The sequence below is a fragment of the Callionymus lyra genome, chromosome 1 (assembly GCF_982586985.1).
Source record: "Callionymus lyra chromosome 1, fCalLyr1.hap1.1, whole genome shotgun sequence".
NCBI lineage: Eukaryota > Metazoa > Chordata > Actinopteri > Syngnathiformes > Callionymidae > Callionymus > Callionymus lyra.
The window spans coordinates 32,376,843-32,394,370 of record NC_141818.1 but is presented as its reverse complement, the minus strand read 5'-3'; the positions used below and the strand labels follow the sequence as shown (position 1 = coordinate 32,394,370).

The window sequence follows — 17,528 nt, the reverse complement described above, 5'->3', positions numbered from 1 at the left end:
CTGTGAAATGTCGCCCTCTACTGTGGATCGGATGCAACTGCTACTGTTTACTCGATGTATCGTGTACACAAGATACGTGCGAGTCTCGCAGAAACAAGAAACAAAAACTAAAGCCTAAAGCAAATATGAAAAGTGCGACTGTGTCAGAGAAACACTGACCTGAAATAAATGAATGTATACAATATAAATGAATGTATGAAAACAACAGTGTTCAATGCAGGTCAATAGTCACCGTTAGTTCAAGTGGCGCCCTCGTGTGGTTAGTACTAAAAAGACAGTTGTTTTGTTCTCGTTGGGAGTCAACGATGTTGAGTCGGAGACGTTGTGATTCAAAGTCATTTTGAGTCAGAGATGTTGTCAGTCATATGTTGTGAGTCTAATATTTTGGGTCAGAGATGTTGTGATTCAAAGTAATTTTGAGTCAGAGATGTTGTGATTCAAAGTAATTTTGAGTCAGAGATGTTGTGATTCAAAGTAATTTTGAGTCTGAAGTTGTGAGTCTGATATTTTGGGTCAGAGATGTTGTGATTCAAAGTCGTTTTGAGTCAGAAGTTGTGAGTCTGATATTTTGGGTCAGAGATGTTGTGATTCAGTCATTTTGAGTCAGAAGTTGTGAGTCTGATATTTTGAGTCAGAGATGTTGTGATTCAAAGTCATTTTGAGTCAGAGATGTTGTGATTCAAAGTCATTTTGAGTCAGAGATGTTGTGATTCAACTCATTTTGAGTCAGAAGTTGTGAGTCTGATATTTTGGGTCAGAGATGTTGTGATTCAAAGTCATTTTGAGTCAGAAGTTGTGAGTCATAACTTGTGAGTTTGATATTTCGAGCCAGAGATGTATTGAGTCTGTTTTTTTAGGTCAGAGATGCTGTGATATCATATGCATTTTGAGTCAGAAGTTGTGAGTCTGATATTTCGAACAAGAGATGTCTGAATGAGTGATGTCTCCTCCAGTGGATTCAGAAAAAAAACTTGCTGAGTCATGTAAAAGCTTTTTTTATTATCAAGTGGAATAGAAAACACAGAAGCATGTTGGAGCGTTTCACAGCACAAGAGCACCTTACACACACACACACACACACGCACACACTAGAGTCACCGTAGATAACTGGGCTGTTCCTGAACCAGAGCGTTAGCAGCTCACGATCACAAGGTGTCTAAAAACATGGCACAAAAGAAGAAGAGAAAAAGCAGAACGTGCCTCGACCTCCATTCTCCGGGAGACGACAGTAAAGATCCGCGTCTGCAACACGCTGACACTTCCTGTCTCAGCACCACGACACAAATGATAGTGTTCTTAAAGATGCATGCGATCACTAGTACACACAGACGCACACCTGAGACTTGACTTTCCTTCTTGTGGCAGTGCTGAGTCGGCAGTTTCTCAAGCTCGAGTGTTCTTCATCAGAATCATTAAAAAAAACGTTTAGCACTTCTAGATAGAAGTTTTCATGACACACAGCTCTGAGTTCTTAAGGCTCTTATGTTCTGTAACTTAAACACGTTGGCAGAGACTTTCAAAGCAGAAAGATAAAGAAAGAATCACTCGAAACATGTTCTTTTCGATGGATTGTGCGACATTCTTCAAACGGTTCACAAATACAATCTGTTGCTTCAGCACGAGAGTCGTCATCGAACTGGAAAATACTGAAATTAACAATGTTGAACGTTTGAGTCAAAGACCTTTTGAGTCTCAAAAATTGTGTTTCATACATTTTGAGTCATAGACGTTTTGAGACAGCGAAATCGTGAGTCAGACGTTCTGTGTCAGAGACATTGTGAGTCAGATATTTTAAGTCAGAAACATTGTGAGTCAGACGTTTTGAGTCAGTGAAATCGTGAGTCAGACGTTTTGAGTCAGAGACAATCTGAGTCAGAGACTGTGTGAGACAGAGACATTGTGAGTCAGACATTTTGAGTCAGAGACATTGTGAGTCAGACATTTTGAGTCAGAGACATTGTGAGTCAGACGTTTTGAGTCGGAGTCAGACGTTTTGAGTCAGTGAAATCGTGAGTCAGACGTTCTGAGTCAGAGACATTGTGAGTCAGACGTTTTGAGTCGGAGTCAGACGTTTTGAGTCAGCGAAATCGCGAGTCAGACGTTCTGAGTCAGAGACATTGTGAGTCAGACATTTTGAGTCAGAGACATTGTGAGTCAGACGTTTTGAGTCGGAGTCAGACGTTTTGAGTCAGTGAAATCGTGAGTCAGACGTTCTGAGTCAGAGACATTGTGAGTCAGACGTTTTGAGTCGGAGTCAGACGTTTTGAGTCAGCGAAATCGTGAGTCAGACGTTCTGAGTCAGAGACATTGTGAGTCAGATATTTTAAGTCAGAAACATTGTGAGTCAGACGTTTTGAGTCGGAGTCAGACGTTTTGAGTCAGTGAAATCGTGAGTCAGACGTTTTGAGTCAGAGACAATCTGAGTCAGAGACTGTGTGAGACAGACATTTTGAGTCAGAGACATTGTGAGTCAGATATTTTAAGTCAGAAACATTGTGAGTCAGACGTTTTGAGTCGGAGTCAGACGTTTTGAGTCAGTGAAATCGTGAGTCAGACGTTTTGAGTCAGAGACAATCTGAGTCAGAGACTGTGTGAGACAGACATTTTGAGTCAGAGACATTGTGAGTCAGACGTTTTGAGTCAGAGACATTGTGAGTCAGACGTTTTGAGTCAGTGAAATCGTGAGTCAGACGTTCTGAGTCAAAGACATTGTGAGTCAGAAGTTTTGAGTCAGCGACATTGTGAGTCACACAGTTTGAATCACAGACATTGTAAGTAAAACATTTCAAGTCAGAGAAAGTGTGAGTCCACACTGTTTGAGTCACAGAAATTGTGAGTCAGACGTTTTGAGTCACAGTGAGTCAGAGACAGTGTGTGCCTGCGACGGCTCCTTCCACTCGGATGACTTCGCTCCGCCTTTCCATCAAAAACCAGCTTCTATAACGTAACGATGGTAGATGTTACGGGTGGAAATGACATCGTAATGATGGTCATAAGACACTGAGACCCGTTACTAACGTGGAAACATCCGTGTTGTCAACATTTAACTCGTCGTCCGATGAGTCGGCGTTTCGGTCCATCGACCTGCTTCTTACGCCCGCCGGCGATGACGTCATCTGGAGGTCTGCACCTGATTGGTCGGCTCGGTGTACAGATACTTCCAGATGGCGTAGTAGTGGACGGCGGCTCCCATGGCGACGAACAGGTGCCAGATGGCGTGCGCGAACGGAACGATGCCGTCGCTCTTGAAGAAGACGATGCCCAGACAGTAGAAGGCGCCACCGAGCAGGAGCTCGTACAGACCCGACTGCTCCGGCTGAGGACACACCGAGAGGTTAACGGACGTACAGGGGGGTCTGCCGGGGGTGTACGACTCACCATGGAGAGCAGGACCAGGGCGGGAAAGACGCCCATCACCGTGTAGCAGATCAACTCCACGATCTTGTAGCTACAACCAAAAACATTACTCGTCAAAATGATTAGTTTATCACACCTTAAGTACAGCTAGGTGACATTAAGGTGATAGTTCGCCCGAAATTCCAACTTCATTTTTTAGTCACACTCATGTCGACTAAGGGTTGTGATTATTTTCAGATTAATCTGTTTATTTTAGAGCTAGAGACAAAAATGTTTGTTCATTTTAATGTAGCAACTAGAGCTCAGTTGTCTTCGTCCAAAAAGACACTTAAAAAAATCAAACCATATTGCTCGCCTGTAACGTCCATCTTGGATTCAAGCCTCGACATGAGGAATTGTTACGAACAATGTAAAAAGTCTGTATATTAAGCCTGTTTTTAGCGTACGATCGAAGGCTGAAATCAGCAGAAATCCGGAGCTTAAAAAAATGGTTTAAATAAAGATTCCTTGGTAATTTTGTGAGTCGGACGTGTTAGGTCAGATGCGTTTTGATTCTGAGACATTGTGAGACTGTCAGTCAAACATCAATCAAAGTGGGACGTTACAGGCGAGCAGTATGGAGGTATTTGGAAGTGTCTTTTTGGACGAAGACAACTGAGCTCCAGTCGCTACATTAAAATGAACAAACATTTTTGTCTATAAGTTTAACCTTTGGAATCTCTAGCGCTTGCATCGCTCATGTGGCTAACAATGGATTAGCAAAGCCAACAACACTCTTCAAGTGACGTTGCGCTAACGATGCTAAATTGCTAAACATGATGGAGAACGCCGACGGGTCACTGACCGCTCGTGGAAGAAGAAGACGTACGTCGTCCCAAAGGAGGCCATGACCCAGACCAGCCAGCGCATGTGACTGGCCCAGGGCCCGAGCTCCCGCAGGTTGAGCCTGACGGGAGAAAAAACATGGCGTCACGAGTTTTAAAAACAGCGGTGAAGTTCAGCCGGAGACTCACCAGGGAGCGTAGGAGGCGGCGATGAAGAAGTAGATAACCATGCGGTCACACATGTGGAAGCAGTGTTCCACCGACCTGCAGGGCGGCGACAAAACGTCAGCACACATCGGAGAGTGTTTGTGTGTTTGTGTGTGTTTTTACCGCAGGTGGCTCTTCTTCCAGGCCACTGTGTGGAACATGGTGGAGATGATGAAGAGGGAGGTGAGGCCGACGCCGTAGATCCAAGCTGACACTCGCTCCCACGGATCATCCGAGTGGAAGTGAAGCAGTGAGCCGCCGAGCAGACTCGGGATTATCCAGAGCTGACAGACACACACACATAGTTATGAGCCTGTCGGTTAAGATCAGCAACAGTTGATGTCACACTGGACAGTGCAGGACAGCGTGTGTGTGCATGTGTGAGTGTGTGTGTGTGTGTGCTCACCGCATGCGTGGCACAGTTGGCTGCATGCTCGTACTCGGTTGGCTGGTATCTCTTGTTGGGAGGAACACGGTTGTTCATGAACCTGGAGGAACCATTACGAAAACAGTCAGCGACGGTGCGTTCAATGTACGTGGGGATAAAAGGTGGGGACACCTCTCAGGACAAGCTACACATCAGGGGTGGGACACACACACATCCGTGAATGTTCCCACTCGCTCGTGTCGCTCCACTCAGCCATTCTCCATCACTTGTTGCCATGGCAGCCGTCGCCAGGCAACAGACGGTAACCGTGGAGACGAGCGGACGGCTTCCTCCTCGCACATAAACTCTCGTGTGCGCACGGCTGACGAGGAGATACTTGAGCTGTGACGTCACCGTCGTCATGGCGACCAGAGCAGGGATTCTCTCTGTTCATGTTTCGACGAGAAACCTCCTCGTCGCTCCCGACGACCCCGTCTATGAGTTGACATGCCAGGCACACAAACCAACGCGGCAGAATCAGAACCGGGCCGCACGAGTCGGCAGAGATCACGTTGGCATCTTGCTGAGGAACATCCTGGGAACGGGGGAGTCACAGAAGTGATGAAGAAGAAGATGAAGAGCCTTCAGAAGCTCCTCCTGCCGAGCTATTTTTAGACCCACTTTCAGATTTAAAAATATCCTCTGACCCGGTCCAGAAACCAGTCGGACCAGGAGGGGAACCCAACTACTGTCTCCATCCAGCTGACGATGACGAGCGTGTCAGAGGCAAACACACACAAAAATAGTCACAAACAGGAAATGTTTTACAGACACACACATTGAAAAAAAATTAAAAGAAACTCATACAAAAACATTTCCACGCAAACTATATCTCACACACTCTCTTTCACAGAAACACACACAAAAACAGACACAACCAGGAACTGTTTTACAGACAAACACGCTGAAGAAAAAAAATGCATACAAAAACAGAGACAAAAAAAAAACATTTTCACAAACACAAATACAGAAACAAACAAACTATATCACACACACACACTTTCACAGAGACACACACAAAAACAGGCACAACCAGGAACTGTTTTACGGACACACAGTGAAAAAAAAAGAAACGCATACAAAAACAGAGCACAAAGAAAAACATTTTCACAAATACAGAAACAAACACAAACTATATCACACACTCTTTCACAGAAACACACACAAAAACAGACACAACCAGGAACTCTTTTACAGACACAAATGCAGAAACACACACAAAAACAGAAACAAACAAGAACCTTTTTACGGACACAAGCCCCCACACACACAAAACAGAAACAACTAGGAACTCTTTCATACACTCTTATAAAACACACACAAAAACACACACAAAAACAGACACAATCAGGAACTGTTTTACAGACACATATGCACAAACACACACAAAAGCCAGACACAAACAGGAAAAATTTTACAGAAACAAACACACAGAAAAACGGACACATAAACGAACTCTTTCACAAAAACACACAAATATAGAAACAAACACCAACTCTACTACACACACACTCTTTTGCGGATACACACCAAAAAACGGACACAAAGAACGCGCGCACACAAACACACAAAACAGAAACAAAAAATAACTATTTCACACACACTCTTTCATAGAAACATACACAAAAATTACACACAAACAGGAATTGTATCACAAGCACACAAAAACAGACATAAACAAGAACTCTTTCACAGGCACAAACGCACATAAAAAGAGACACAAACATGAACTCTTTCCATAACACACCTTCACAAACACACACAATGTTCTCTTGTCGTTTTTCTCCACAGAAGTGTTTGGACGAACATGATGTTCTCTTCGTGGGTGGACAGACTGAGGTTCTTTTTAATGGAACCAAAAGTTTATTCATCCACTGGATGGACAAACAACAAACCCGGACAGACACACATGATGATGGAAGTGACGAGTGTCCTGATGAAGTCACGACACCATCCATCACTGTTGTTCCCGCTGACGATGATGACGATGATGAAGATGATGGAGATGATGAAGCTACACGCTCACCTGACAAGATTCATTGGCGGAAGGTTCCAGCAACAGTTGAGGACGGACTCGGGGATATGCCTCCGATCTGGACCCGACACCCCCAACATCCAGAGCAGGATCGGGAGAAGCGCCTCAGAGGATCCGGTCCGGAAGTGTGGGCGTCGTGACTGGATTCGGATCCGCCGGCTGGTTCTGCCGCTCGCTGGACGACGGAGAGGAGGAGGAAGGATTGTTCGAGTCCGAGCCGGAGCTCCTGTTGCTGCCTCACCTCATCACGACGCCGGTTCTGGTTCTGGCTTCATCCGCTCATCGCCAGGATCGATGTGCTGCAGTTCAGCCAGTCACCGCCAGAGGCCGCTGCTGACGACGGGAGGCGGGCAGTTGTTGACGAACCAGAACCGACCTCGAGCAGGAAGCTCTGACATGAATGAACCAAACCCGAACAATTCGTTAAGAAGACTTTATAAACGCGTGTCAAGTAGATGCGGCGGGACTTCCACCAACGGGAGGCGCTGCAGCATGACTAGGAGGTGAGAACTATTCACACTCAGACTGAGAGTTCCTGATCCTCTTCAGGTGGTCCACAAGATTCCTCTGCTCCTACCTCCCCTCAGTAGAACAGAAACACTCGGAGAACAAAAGTGCTGTCGAAGCAGTTTATTGTAAAGATTATGACCAGCATAAGCGTAGAACATGGACTGAGCGCCGTCAGTCCGCCTGAGCAGAAGTTTGGTCCTTCATGACTTCTACGCACCCTTGACTTCCTCACACGATCTTCAGGTTCTTCATGGCTGACTCCAGAGTCTGGAACCAACAGCAGCGGTCAAAACCAGGCCAACACTCACACTCGTGTGCGTTTGTTACCTTGACATCCCACAGGCCCATCCCCCCGTCCATCCCGGTGGTGCAGAACTTGCTGCACTGGTTGCGTCCTCCCTCCAGCACCGAGATCTGACTGTTGAAGAGCAAACATCACGAGTCTCTACCGGCACACCTTCAACCTGCTCTCCTGACTGTTTGCACGCTCACCTGATGCTGTTCTTGTGCAGTGTGTTCAGGGCCTTGTCGGTGCCCTGGGTCTCAGAAGCTCTGCGGTCCAGGTTCTGGAAGCGTTCCCGGGCACTGATGCCCTTTTGGGCCGCTTGCTTAGGGATCTCCAGTTTACCTCCGAAGGTCAGAACCTGTTTGCTCGAGTCGAAAACAAACAGCATCGGGAAGCAGTCGTGACCCTGCAGATGGAGACAAGGAGGTCACATGGTTCAGGCCGGGTGTCAGGGGTAGGATACCTTCCTGATGAGGACCTCTTTGACTGTCACAGGAGTTAGAGTTTCTCAAATTGAGCTTCTAAATCTCCTTTTTTTTTTAAAGAACACAGGGCGTTCTAGCGCCTCAGTGTGAGACAAGAAGATCACTCACAGCAGCGATGAGGCTGTTCTCAGTGATGAAGGTGACGCACAGCAGAGGAAGAGTCTCGGAGCTCAGGCTGGAGACTCTGTTGGGTTCAAGGTCAGAGGTTTAGGTCACAAAAGATAGGTTCAGATATTCAGATCGCTCACATTCCGGCCTTTCCTCCTTCTGCCACCGACACGGTGGAGTCGTGCGACGTCCACGCCAGCCTGTTCCCTGAGTGCGAGAAGCAGACGCTGTGCACCCAGCCGCCGCCGCCCACTGGACTCTGACCGCCCAGAGAGGAGCCGGCCGACTCGAACATCAACTCTCCGAACGGCATCTTGCTGCCCCAGGGGGTCGGGCCGGGCTTCTCCTCCACCTCCTTGATGTAGGCGGAGAACACCCTGAGGAGACAGAAGGAGACGTGAACCCTGGAGATAAAATCTAAAACTTGTTTTACTCTTGTTTTGAAGCTTGAGCGCCCCTGGCTAATTTTTTTTTTTGTAGCTCTTTTATGGTTTTAATTTCAATATCATTTGTATAAAATTAAATAATTCAAATTTACAATTCAAATTTCGCTTATTTTCTACTCAGCCGTTGACTAAGGGTTGGGATTATTTTACCATTCCTTCGATATTGTAGGCAAGAACGTATGTCCATATTTCTTCGTCCAAAAATACACTTAAAAACATCCAAGTCCCTCCATACTGCTCGACTGTAACGTCCCTCTTGTATTGAAGCATCAAGCAGCGGAAGCTAAAAGGCTAACATGCTACACAAACAGCAAGTTATTTTGGATGTTTTTAAAAGTCTTTTTTCCACGAGGAGGATGAAGAAATCTTCTTTGATTCTGTATTTCCACCACAAAAACATTGTGTTTACAACAATGCCAATAAAGTTTTCTGATTCTGATTCTATCGTATTTACCTCAACATTAACTTTTGTGTTGCAAGTAAACGTCTGGCCACTAGATGGCAGCAGTATTTTTTTCTCTGCAGCTGCAAGGAACAATAAAATCCTCTAAGATCCTGGCAATGACCGAGGACAAGAGGATACAGTCGACTCCAGCAGCTTTTAAAGCTGTATTTTGACAAGTGGTCTGCAAATTCTGTAAAACCAGACTGACGTACGTGTATTTTTTACAGATATATTGATTGTTGTCCTAAAGTATCAGAATACATGATATCGTTGCCCCTGTATCGTGATACGTATCGTTGCTTTAGATCCTCGGCAATAAAAAAACCCTCCGTTGAATTGCCCGTCTAGAAAGTTCTCCAGCTAATCGTCACCTGCACTTGAAGTCGCAACATCCAGCAGCCAGCAGGACGTTGTTGGGGTGCCAGTCCAAACTCAGGATGGTGGAGCGGATCGGCTTCTTGATGTGTTTGCAGACCCACCTGCAACGGGGGGCAACGCGGAGCTCAAACACCTTCAGTCCTGGAACGTCATCGCAAGACTCACCAGTCGTTCTCCTGCTCAAAGTAGCAGATGGAGATGAGCCTCGAGCCGCTTCCCACGGCGAACTTGTTCTCCCGGGGCGACCACTTCACGCAGCGTGCTGCGCGATTGATCCTCAGAATCACCAGAGTCGGTTTCCAGGATCCGTCTTTCAGCGTCCAGACGTAGGCGTTACGGTCGGCGCCGCAGGTCACAATCCGGTTACTATCCGGGGCCCAGTCGATACCTGCGAGTGGAGATCATGTCATGGGTCTTCTCTTGCTGCTATAGCTCTGGACGCCATTTTACGTGACCCCTACATTTCTTAAAAAGTCCGTGACTAAGACTGCTAAAAGATTTTGGCCCCTTTTTGGATTGACAACACCCCTCGCCCTCCGCTGCTCACCTGTTACCTGGCCGTTGTGCTCCTTAAGCTCGTGGATCTTGTTCCACTTGGTTCCATCCTTTTGGTAGATATGGACCTCGTGGTTGTTGGGGCTGATGGCGACCTCTACAGGACAACAAGAGATGGATTAAACAGAACAAGGCCAATCGACGGATCTCAAATGGCCCCTCAGGCCGTGACCACCTCTCTTAAGATTTAGAGTTGAATCTAGAGTTGAGAACTAATGGACAGCAGAGGTTGTAGAAGGTGTTTATGTTGTTGTTGTTTTAGGAAGAACATCCGAGTCAGCATATGAGAAGAGCTGGGGATGGTTTAGATGAGCCCAGAGGCGACAAACACTCCTTATGTTTGGAGATAACAACACATGTTTAGTCAGCAGTGAGTCTTGATGTGTATGCGTGTGTGTGTGTGTGTTTGTGTGTGTGGTTACTTCCTGTGCTCTGCTTATGCGAGCTCTGAACAGGAAACAGGAAATACCTCGGTGTACCTGGTCCAACAGCTGTGGTTGGTGTCTGACTCACAGCTGTCTTGAGTTAAGCATCTCAACATGTTTCCATCTCGATTTTGTCTGTGAGACTTCAGGGGTCTAGACTTTATGGGCCCCCCCCCCAAGAAACACATTCGACTACGTCCACGGGTCTGACTCACGGGTTCGGTCCTTGTTCCAGGCGTGGCAGCTGATTGGTTCCAGCAGGAAGCTGTGGTAAGACATGGCCAATCGGAAGCGAGGCGCAGAACCAGGAAGTGGAAGAGGAAGTGTGGATGTAACGGTTTAGAGCTGGAGAAACAAAAACAGTCAAACAAGTTTCCAACAGAACCAGCTCCGTTCGTCACGTACATAAGTCTTGAATGAAATCCCGACGAGAATGTGACAAACTTTTCCTCCGGAGAACTTTTGTTCTTTCACAAACTTCATCACTGTTAGTTACACTGTCATCACTGGGATGATTGCACTTCCTGATCAGTGTGTGTGTGTGTGTGTGTGTGTGTGTGTGTGTGTGTGTGTGTGTGTGTGTGTGTGTGTGTGTGTGTGTGTGTCATGTCACTCCACTCACCCTGGAGGAAGGTCTGGGTGCAGAGATGAGGAGAGGAGTTGAGCTCGCGGACTCTGGCCAGTCAACACGAACGCCGGCGACTGAGTGACGAGGAGGAAGACGAGGGTTGAGGAAGAGGAGGCAGGAAGGGGAGGGGGGAGCAGCCGGGCCCACGCCCTGAACAGGAAGTGCTCATGGAAAAGTTTATGAAAAGTGTTGAGGGTCTTTTGTGGCCCTGAAGAGTGGCAGAGGGGGAGGATCAGGGGGACAAAAGTCTGTAAAGGAGACAAGAGTGGGGGAGAATATAGGGGTGGGGGGTGAATAAAGGGAAAGAAGGGGGAATGGGAGGGAAGAAAAGTAGAGTGGGAGGAGGAAGTGAGGGAGGAGCTTGTGCATATTTGCTTGTTCAACTTGTGGACTCTTCTCCACTAGCAGCTGTCGCCATGGCAATCCTGAAAGAATCTGAAAGACCGGTCCAAAAACATCTGGCGCGCCACTCACTCGTGGACGTGACAGAAGAAACTTTTATGGACGGTTTTTCTTAACATGGTGTAACCAAAAGCCCCCTCAGGGGGTCAGTGTGGAGGTCCTACAGGAGCAGCATGAAAGATCATCTTAGTTTTTTCAGATGGAAAACTAAAGTTTGTGAGTGCTGCCCACTGGTGGCGAAGCTGCATATCACAGCAACGTCTCCGGTTTTATGATCATCTTATTCAGAAAAAAAAATACATTGTTTGTATTTAAAAACTCTGTCCACGTCATTACATTTAAATTGATGTACTAACTTTATATTCTTTATTCAACATTTTTCCTACTTTAAATGTGAAATAAATAGTATGAAGTTTATTTTTGAATTTAGCAGAAAACTAAATCTTGATCAACTTTTGTAGAAATGGTTTTAAAACAGACATGAATTGTTAGTATTTCAGCACCTCAGCTACAAATAGCATTATCTGATTGAGATGAATGAAGCACCGGGTCAATTATTCTTTTTTTTTTTTTTAAATACTGAGGCTCCAGTCCTAGTCCAGAACCAACCCGGCCTAAAACGGCCCAGGCTGGATTCTTCATGGGAGGTCACAAACCTAGTCTTGATGATCCACCTGGACTTACCTGAATATCTTGAGTACCTTTTGTCAAGCTCAGAAACTCTGAACTTCAAAAAAGGAGTGATAAGGGTCAGTCTTGCTCAGTGGAATCATCGTATCTGTCGATTATTGTCCGTTACCCTCGTCCATCCGGCCTCTGTTGGTCCCGTCGAGTCCATAATGGAAAGGGTTCTGGGTCAATTGATGTGTATCGAGCCAATGTTGACAGAAAAAAAGAAGACATGCAGCTGTAGTGTAAACTTTATTAATGTCTACTTCAGTTACACACAAATCCTCCATCTTAAACATTAGCGTTGCAGAGACGGCGGAGCTAGCTTGCCCTCGACACGTCTAAGTTCTCGAGCAGCGACGTGAAGAACAACCACTGAGGAGGAACCTTCAAAGCTCTAATGTCACGCCCATCTGCAGGCAAGGATGGTCAGATTTTATCATTTATTTATTTTTTTTGGATCGAACGGCTTTTATTCGAGGAGGTTAGAGAACAAAGACACGTCAGACCTTCCCACTTTGACACTTGGTAACCTTCATTTAAAACAAATAGAAAATAAATCAACAGTGATGTTGCACGTCAGCCGAGTGTGTGTGTGTGAATGTGTGTGTGCGCGTGTGTTAGTGTTGGAACACAGAATGTGTCTTGTGCTCAGTGCTTTAACACACACTTGTTAAGGTGGTCAGTTGTGTACGTTACTGGCTGCATTGCAGAAAAGATGGGGGAGGGGGGGGGTGAGGTTGGGGGTCGCGGGTCAGACCCGGCCCTCCTTCATATATCCTGCTTCACATGATGCGGAGACCCTGGATAGAAGCTTCTAGACTCTGCGGGGGAGAACAAATGACACAGTGAGCTGGAGAGTGAGTGTGTAAAATGAAGAGTGTGTGTGTGTGTGTGTGTTCCACACCTTGAAGTCCCAAATGGTCATGGCTCCATCGATGCCTGTGGTGCAGAACTTGCGACAGTCCCTTTTGTCTCCCTCGTAGATGGACACTTGGCTGTCGACACAAAGGTTCATCAGAGATGGTCGGGGGTCAGGGGTCGGTGCTGGACGACTTACGTGATGCTGTTCTGGTGCAGAGTTTCCAAAGCAGTGTTGCGGTCCTCGGTGGTCGCTCTCTTGTCCATGTTCCTGAAGCGCTCCATGGCAGAGATGTTCCTCTGGATGCTCTGCTTGGGAAGATCCAGCTTGGACACGAACGTTAGCGAGCCGCCATCGTCGCAGCGGAACAGCACCGGGCAGCAGTCGTGACCCTGGAGAGACGAGACAGGCGGTCACACAGATGGAGGGTGAGGGCCGAAGGTACTTACCGCTGCCACTAAACTGTTCTCTGAGACAAATATGACGCTGAGGAGAGGAAGGAACTCTGTCTTCAGCTGTGAGGGACTGATTGAAAAAAAAGAAAAGAGAAGTGATTAGGACATTTTAACTGATTACTACAGCGCTACTGATCTATGCTGAACTTGTAAGGTGTAAATATTTGAATTTCCTTCACGTCCAATAATCCATACGAGTGTGTATGTATTATAAACTCCGCCCTCTTACCAGCTTCAGCCGCAAACCTAATAACTAAACTTGTGCTACTACACACTCATAGAACTGGAGTTATGTGCTACTACAGGTTCACACATTGACAATAAGGCAATCAATAATTTTAAATAATAATGAAAAGTTGCCTACATCGACAAACTAAATGTTCTTTTACACAACTCTTACTTCAGGCAAGAATCATGCAGTAATTCCTGGCACCAGATCAGTTAAAAATATTGCTCCGATTGTTGCATATCACTTAAATCACATCATCACATAAATTGTTCCGAGCAGTTACGGCAGCCTTGCTGTGTTTGCATGTTTAGCGCAAAAAACGAAGATTAAGAAGTGAGGAGGAGCAAACAGACCTCGGAGTCTTGGAACTGTCCACCACAGTCACAGTGCTGTCATGACTGACCCAGGCCAGGCGGTTTCCAGAGGCGGAGAAAGACACCGAGTGGACCCACCCGCCTCCACCTGTGGGGACACGAGGGTGAGAACAAGTTCAGCAAGTTTGGTGACTTGAGCCACACGGGAAAACTGCACACACCCGTGCCACCGAACTCTGCTAACACGGCGCCAAACGGCATCTTGCTGCCCCACGGTGTAGGGCCAGGTTTCTCCTCCACTTCCTTGATGTAGGCAGAGAAGACCCTGCAGGGTGGGGTGAGGGGGAAGTGTTGAGACTATAGACAGAAGTAACAAACAGAAATAAACCTGCCCTCATATTAACCTGCATTTGAAGTCACATGAGCCAGCAGCCAGCAGGATGTTGTTAGGATGCCAGTCCAGACTGAGGATGGTGGATCGGACTGGCTTCTTGATGTGTTTGCTCACCCACCTGGGGTTGCAAACAAGAGTCACACTTCATTAAGTTGTCTTAAATAAAAGGAGTCGACTTGTACTCCATCGTCATAGAGAAAATAGACAATTATTCCGACCTGCTGCTGTTGTGCTGCAGCTAAAAACAATTCTTGTCAGAGTGGACAGCTTCAGTAAGCCTCTCAAACGCCCACATACATACTACAGGAGGACCACTCAACCGCAGCCACTGTTCAAAGTGAGATCTGCATCTTTTACTGCTTTTTACGATCAGACAATCAATATAAATATATTTTTAAGTTGCTACACACGTAGATACACTAAAGTTAAAACTACTACTTCTTTTAACCGTAAATTGCAGTGGAGAAATTGTCATTGATGAACATTTTAAGAATTTCCCAGGAAAGACTTTCTAAATATTCGAATTAAACTTATTTCATATCAAAGTTATTTTTTGATTTGTGATTTATCTTGACAGTTCTTGGGGCTATATAGTCCAAAGCTAGTGATACGTTTGACTCACCAATCGTTCTCCGACTCAAAGTAGCACACAGAAATGAGTCGTGCTCCACTGCCCACTGCAAACTTGTTCTCCAGTGGAGACCACTTAACAAATGTAGCGGCTCGGTTGATCCTGAGAATGACCAGCGTGGGCTTCCACACTCCTTCCTTCTGCGACCACACGTAAGCGTTACGGTCGGCGCCGCATGTCACTATGCGGTCGCTCTTCGGAGCCCAGTCGATACCTATTCAAACAGTTCCTTTTATTCAAGTGTTTTTAACACGGCCAAAATCCACGGTGGACTCTTGTACCTGTTATATGTCCGTTGTGCTCCTTCAGCTCATGAGTCTTCACCCATTGGTTCCCATTCTTCTTGTAAATATGAACTTCATGGTTATTTGGACTGATGGCAATTTCTGCAAAACAAAGAGAGAAAGGTAAATGGGGAAGAAGGAACCAGCAAAACCAGTTTCATTGTCGCAGTGTTTAGTGGATGCTAAAGACAGCCTTAAAAGCGAAGATCATGGTAAACAGATATATCTAGCAATACTTTAAACCAGTATGAGCAGCAATGTTAATGTGTTGCTTACGTGGAAGACAAACTTTATTTTAAAACTAAAGCAGCAACATCTGTGATGAACAACTATTTTTCAGTCTGAGGTTCTTGTCACCACCAAAACTAAATCTCAAACAGGGCTTTCAGGAATCGTTGACCCCTTATGAAATGTAGATTAGAATTACCGCTCACATCATTACCGCTGTACACAGTTGTGTCACTAGTGAGCCTAAATACTAGTTAAGATAGTAGAAGAAAACTTCTACACAACAACAACAGTTTCAGACAACAGTCTGATGCATCACACCCTTCACAGCAGCATTAAAAAAAAAGAACATGGTCAGCCTTACGTGTCCTGTCATGGTTCCAGGCGTGGCAGGTGATAGGCTCCAGCAGGAACTGGTGCAGGGACATCTTCACAGGGTGTGGCCCTCAAGTGTCACTGCAAGTCACAACACAGAGCCCTAACTTTGGTAAACAGCAACAGCAACACAGCTAACTTCAATTCTTCAACATCAAATGAAAACGCTGATTAAGTTTATGAATGTCTCCCTTATATATAGACAAGAGAAAATGTGTATTAAAATAAAAATATATATATAATAATTGTCACTTGAATCCTGGAGTGCATTCGTTGGCAGTTAGCTTCGAGCAAGCAGTCGAAATAGTAGTAATTTCAGCCGCGATCGTTGATCCAGACGGACTACTTTTACACGACCTATTCTTTTTTGGATAAGAGTCTAAATAGTGTCTTAATTTCAACAGATAACGTGGACATTCCAAGTTAGTATGGCCATCGGTGTCAGGATGGTTCAGCCGGCTAGCTACTATTGACAGCCGCTGTCCTGTCGCTGCTAGCAGGTCAACTCCCCGGCTAAAACCATGTCAACGGCGACCAATAGCAAAGTCATTGAACGTTTACACATGATCGACAACAACATGGAGTTTATTTTTCCTGAATGGAGTTTAATTCGTTAACCGAGGCAACGTATTCCCGGAAGGAGTCGCGGTACAACCTAGCTTCCGTGCTAACTCACCTCGTCGCTCTCCGGTCGAGGACTCACGCTAGCCGGTGAGCTAAGTAGCGCTATAGCGGGTAAAGCTTTCCTAAGGAGGGGACGAGAATTCGCGGACTCTGGTCAGTCGACACGAATTCGTCCGGTAACGTTGAAGGAATGTCAAGACGGCAAGCGGGAGTGGACCGGGAACATCCGGTGGAGCGCCGACGAGGAGTGGACTGGGCTAGCTTAGCATCGTCACACACTGGTAGACTGACAGGGAGTGGGAAGAACAGCGCCTCTAGCGGACACTCACTCACACACATAGTATTTACATAAAGAGAAGTCCAAAAAAGGAAACAATAATTTAAATAAATAAATAAGTAATCTATTTTTATCGACTACAATGAATAAAAATAAAAATAAAAATTGATACATAAAATGCAGAAATCAATCTTTTTGGGACGGATGTGAAGATTTTCAAAATAAAGGAGGTGAGGGAGTGGAAGAGGAGTGAAGACACCATACTGGACTTTACTATTGTAACCTCTCATTCGCAGAGATTTCAGGACACAATAAAGTAATAACTTCAAACACGTGAGTCAGAAGAGTTTTAACTTTTGTCCTGTCCGGGTCATGACCCAGGTCGCCTACCGATGTTTGAGGCAGACTTCTGTCGTCCTACAGGCATTTCCTTCTCCTCTTTGTCGTCATGTCCATCAAAGACGTCCGCCACAGCTGTCCACACTGATGCCACGTCCTCCACGCCCACAGGAAGACCTGCTACTGATGACTTATTCAACTTTATATAACCTTTATTTAATCATGAATCAACTGATGTGATCTACTGTGGTCAACGTGCTTCAGGATAAAATCCTATTTTTTTTTTTCTTAATTGGTCCGATCAACCTTCCACCCTGTGACCTTTAACC

General features: G+C 45.8%; 3 protein-coding genes across 3 annotated transcripts; all 3 read right to left on the bottom strand.

The window, feature by feature from the left end:
• Window positions 1-979: 979 nt before the first annotated feature.
• On the bottom strand, window positions 980-7,198 carry LOC148089061 (monocyte to macrophage differentiation factor 2-like). The gene is made up of 7 exons (XM_087802566.1): window positions 6,842-7,198; window positions 4,795-4,876; window positions 4,512-4,672; window positions 4,371-4,445; window positions 4,202-4,303; window positions 3,379-3,448; window positions 980-3,316 (listed from the first exon to the last, which is right to left on the bottom strand). The coding sequence occupies exons 1-7, from the start codon at window positions 6,928-6,930 to the stop codon at window positions 3,113-3,115; spliced, it is 783 nt and encodes a 260-aa protein (XP_087658692.1). The 5' UTR covers window positions 6,931-7,198; the 3' UTR covers window positions 980-3,112.
• Window positions 7,199-7,465: 267 nt separating this feature from the next.
• Window positions 7,466-11,290, bottom strand: LOC148089060 (actin-related protein 2/3 complex subunit 1B-like). The gene is made up of 10 exons (XM_087802544.1): window positions 11,111-11,290; window positions 10,704-10,833; window positions 10,056-10,160; window positions 9,674-9,896; window positions 9,502-9,609; window positions 8,380-8,616; window positions 8,240-8,315; window positions 7,853-8,052; window positions 7,688-7,778; window positions 7,466-7,627 (listed from the first exon to the last, which is right to left on the bottom strand). The coding sequence occupies exons 2-10, from the start codon at window positions 10,765-10,767 to the stop codon at window positions 7,589-7,591; spliced, it is 1,143 nt and encodes a 380-aa protein (XP_087658670.1). The 5' UTR covers window positions 10,768-10,833; window positions 11,111-11,290; the 3' UTR covers window positions 7,466-7,588.
• A 1,136-nt stretch (window positions 11,291-12,426) lies between these two features.
• On the bottom strand, window positions 12,427-16,861 carry LOC148089059 (actin-related protein 2/3 complex subunit 1A). Its single transcript, XM_087802555.1, has 11 exons — window positions 16,636-16,861; window positions 15,949-16,040; window positions 15,354-15,458; window positions 15,064-15,286; window positions 14,452-14,559; window positions 14,269-14,372; window positions 14,087-14,195; window positions 13,499-13,574; window positions 13,248-13,441; window positions 13,095-13,185; window positions 12,427-13,011 (listed from the first exon to the last, which is right to left on the bottom strand). The coding sequence occupies exons 2-11, from the start codon at window positions 16,010-16,012 to the stop codon at window positions 12,973-12,975; spliced, it is 1,113 nt and encodes a 370-aa protein (XP_087658681.1). The 5' UTR covers window positions 16,013-16,040; window positions 16,636-16,861; the 3' UTR covers window positions 12,427-12,972.
• Window positions 16,862-17,528: the final 667 nt, after the last annotated feature.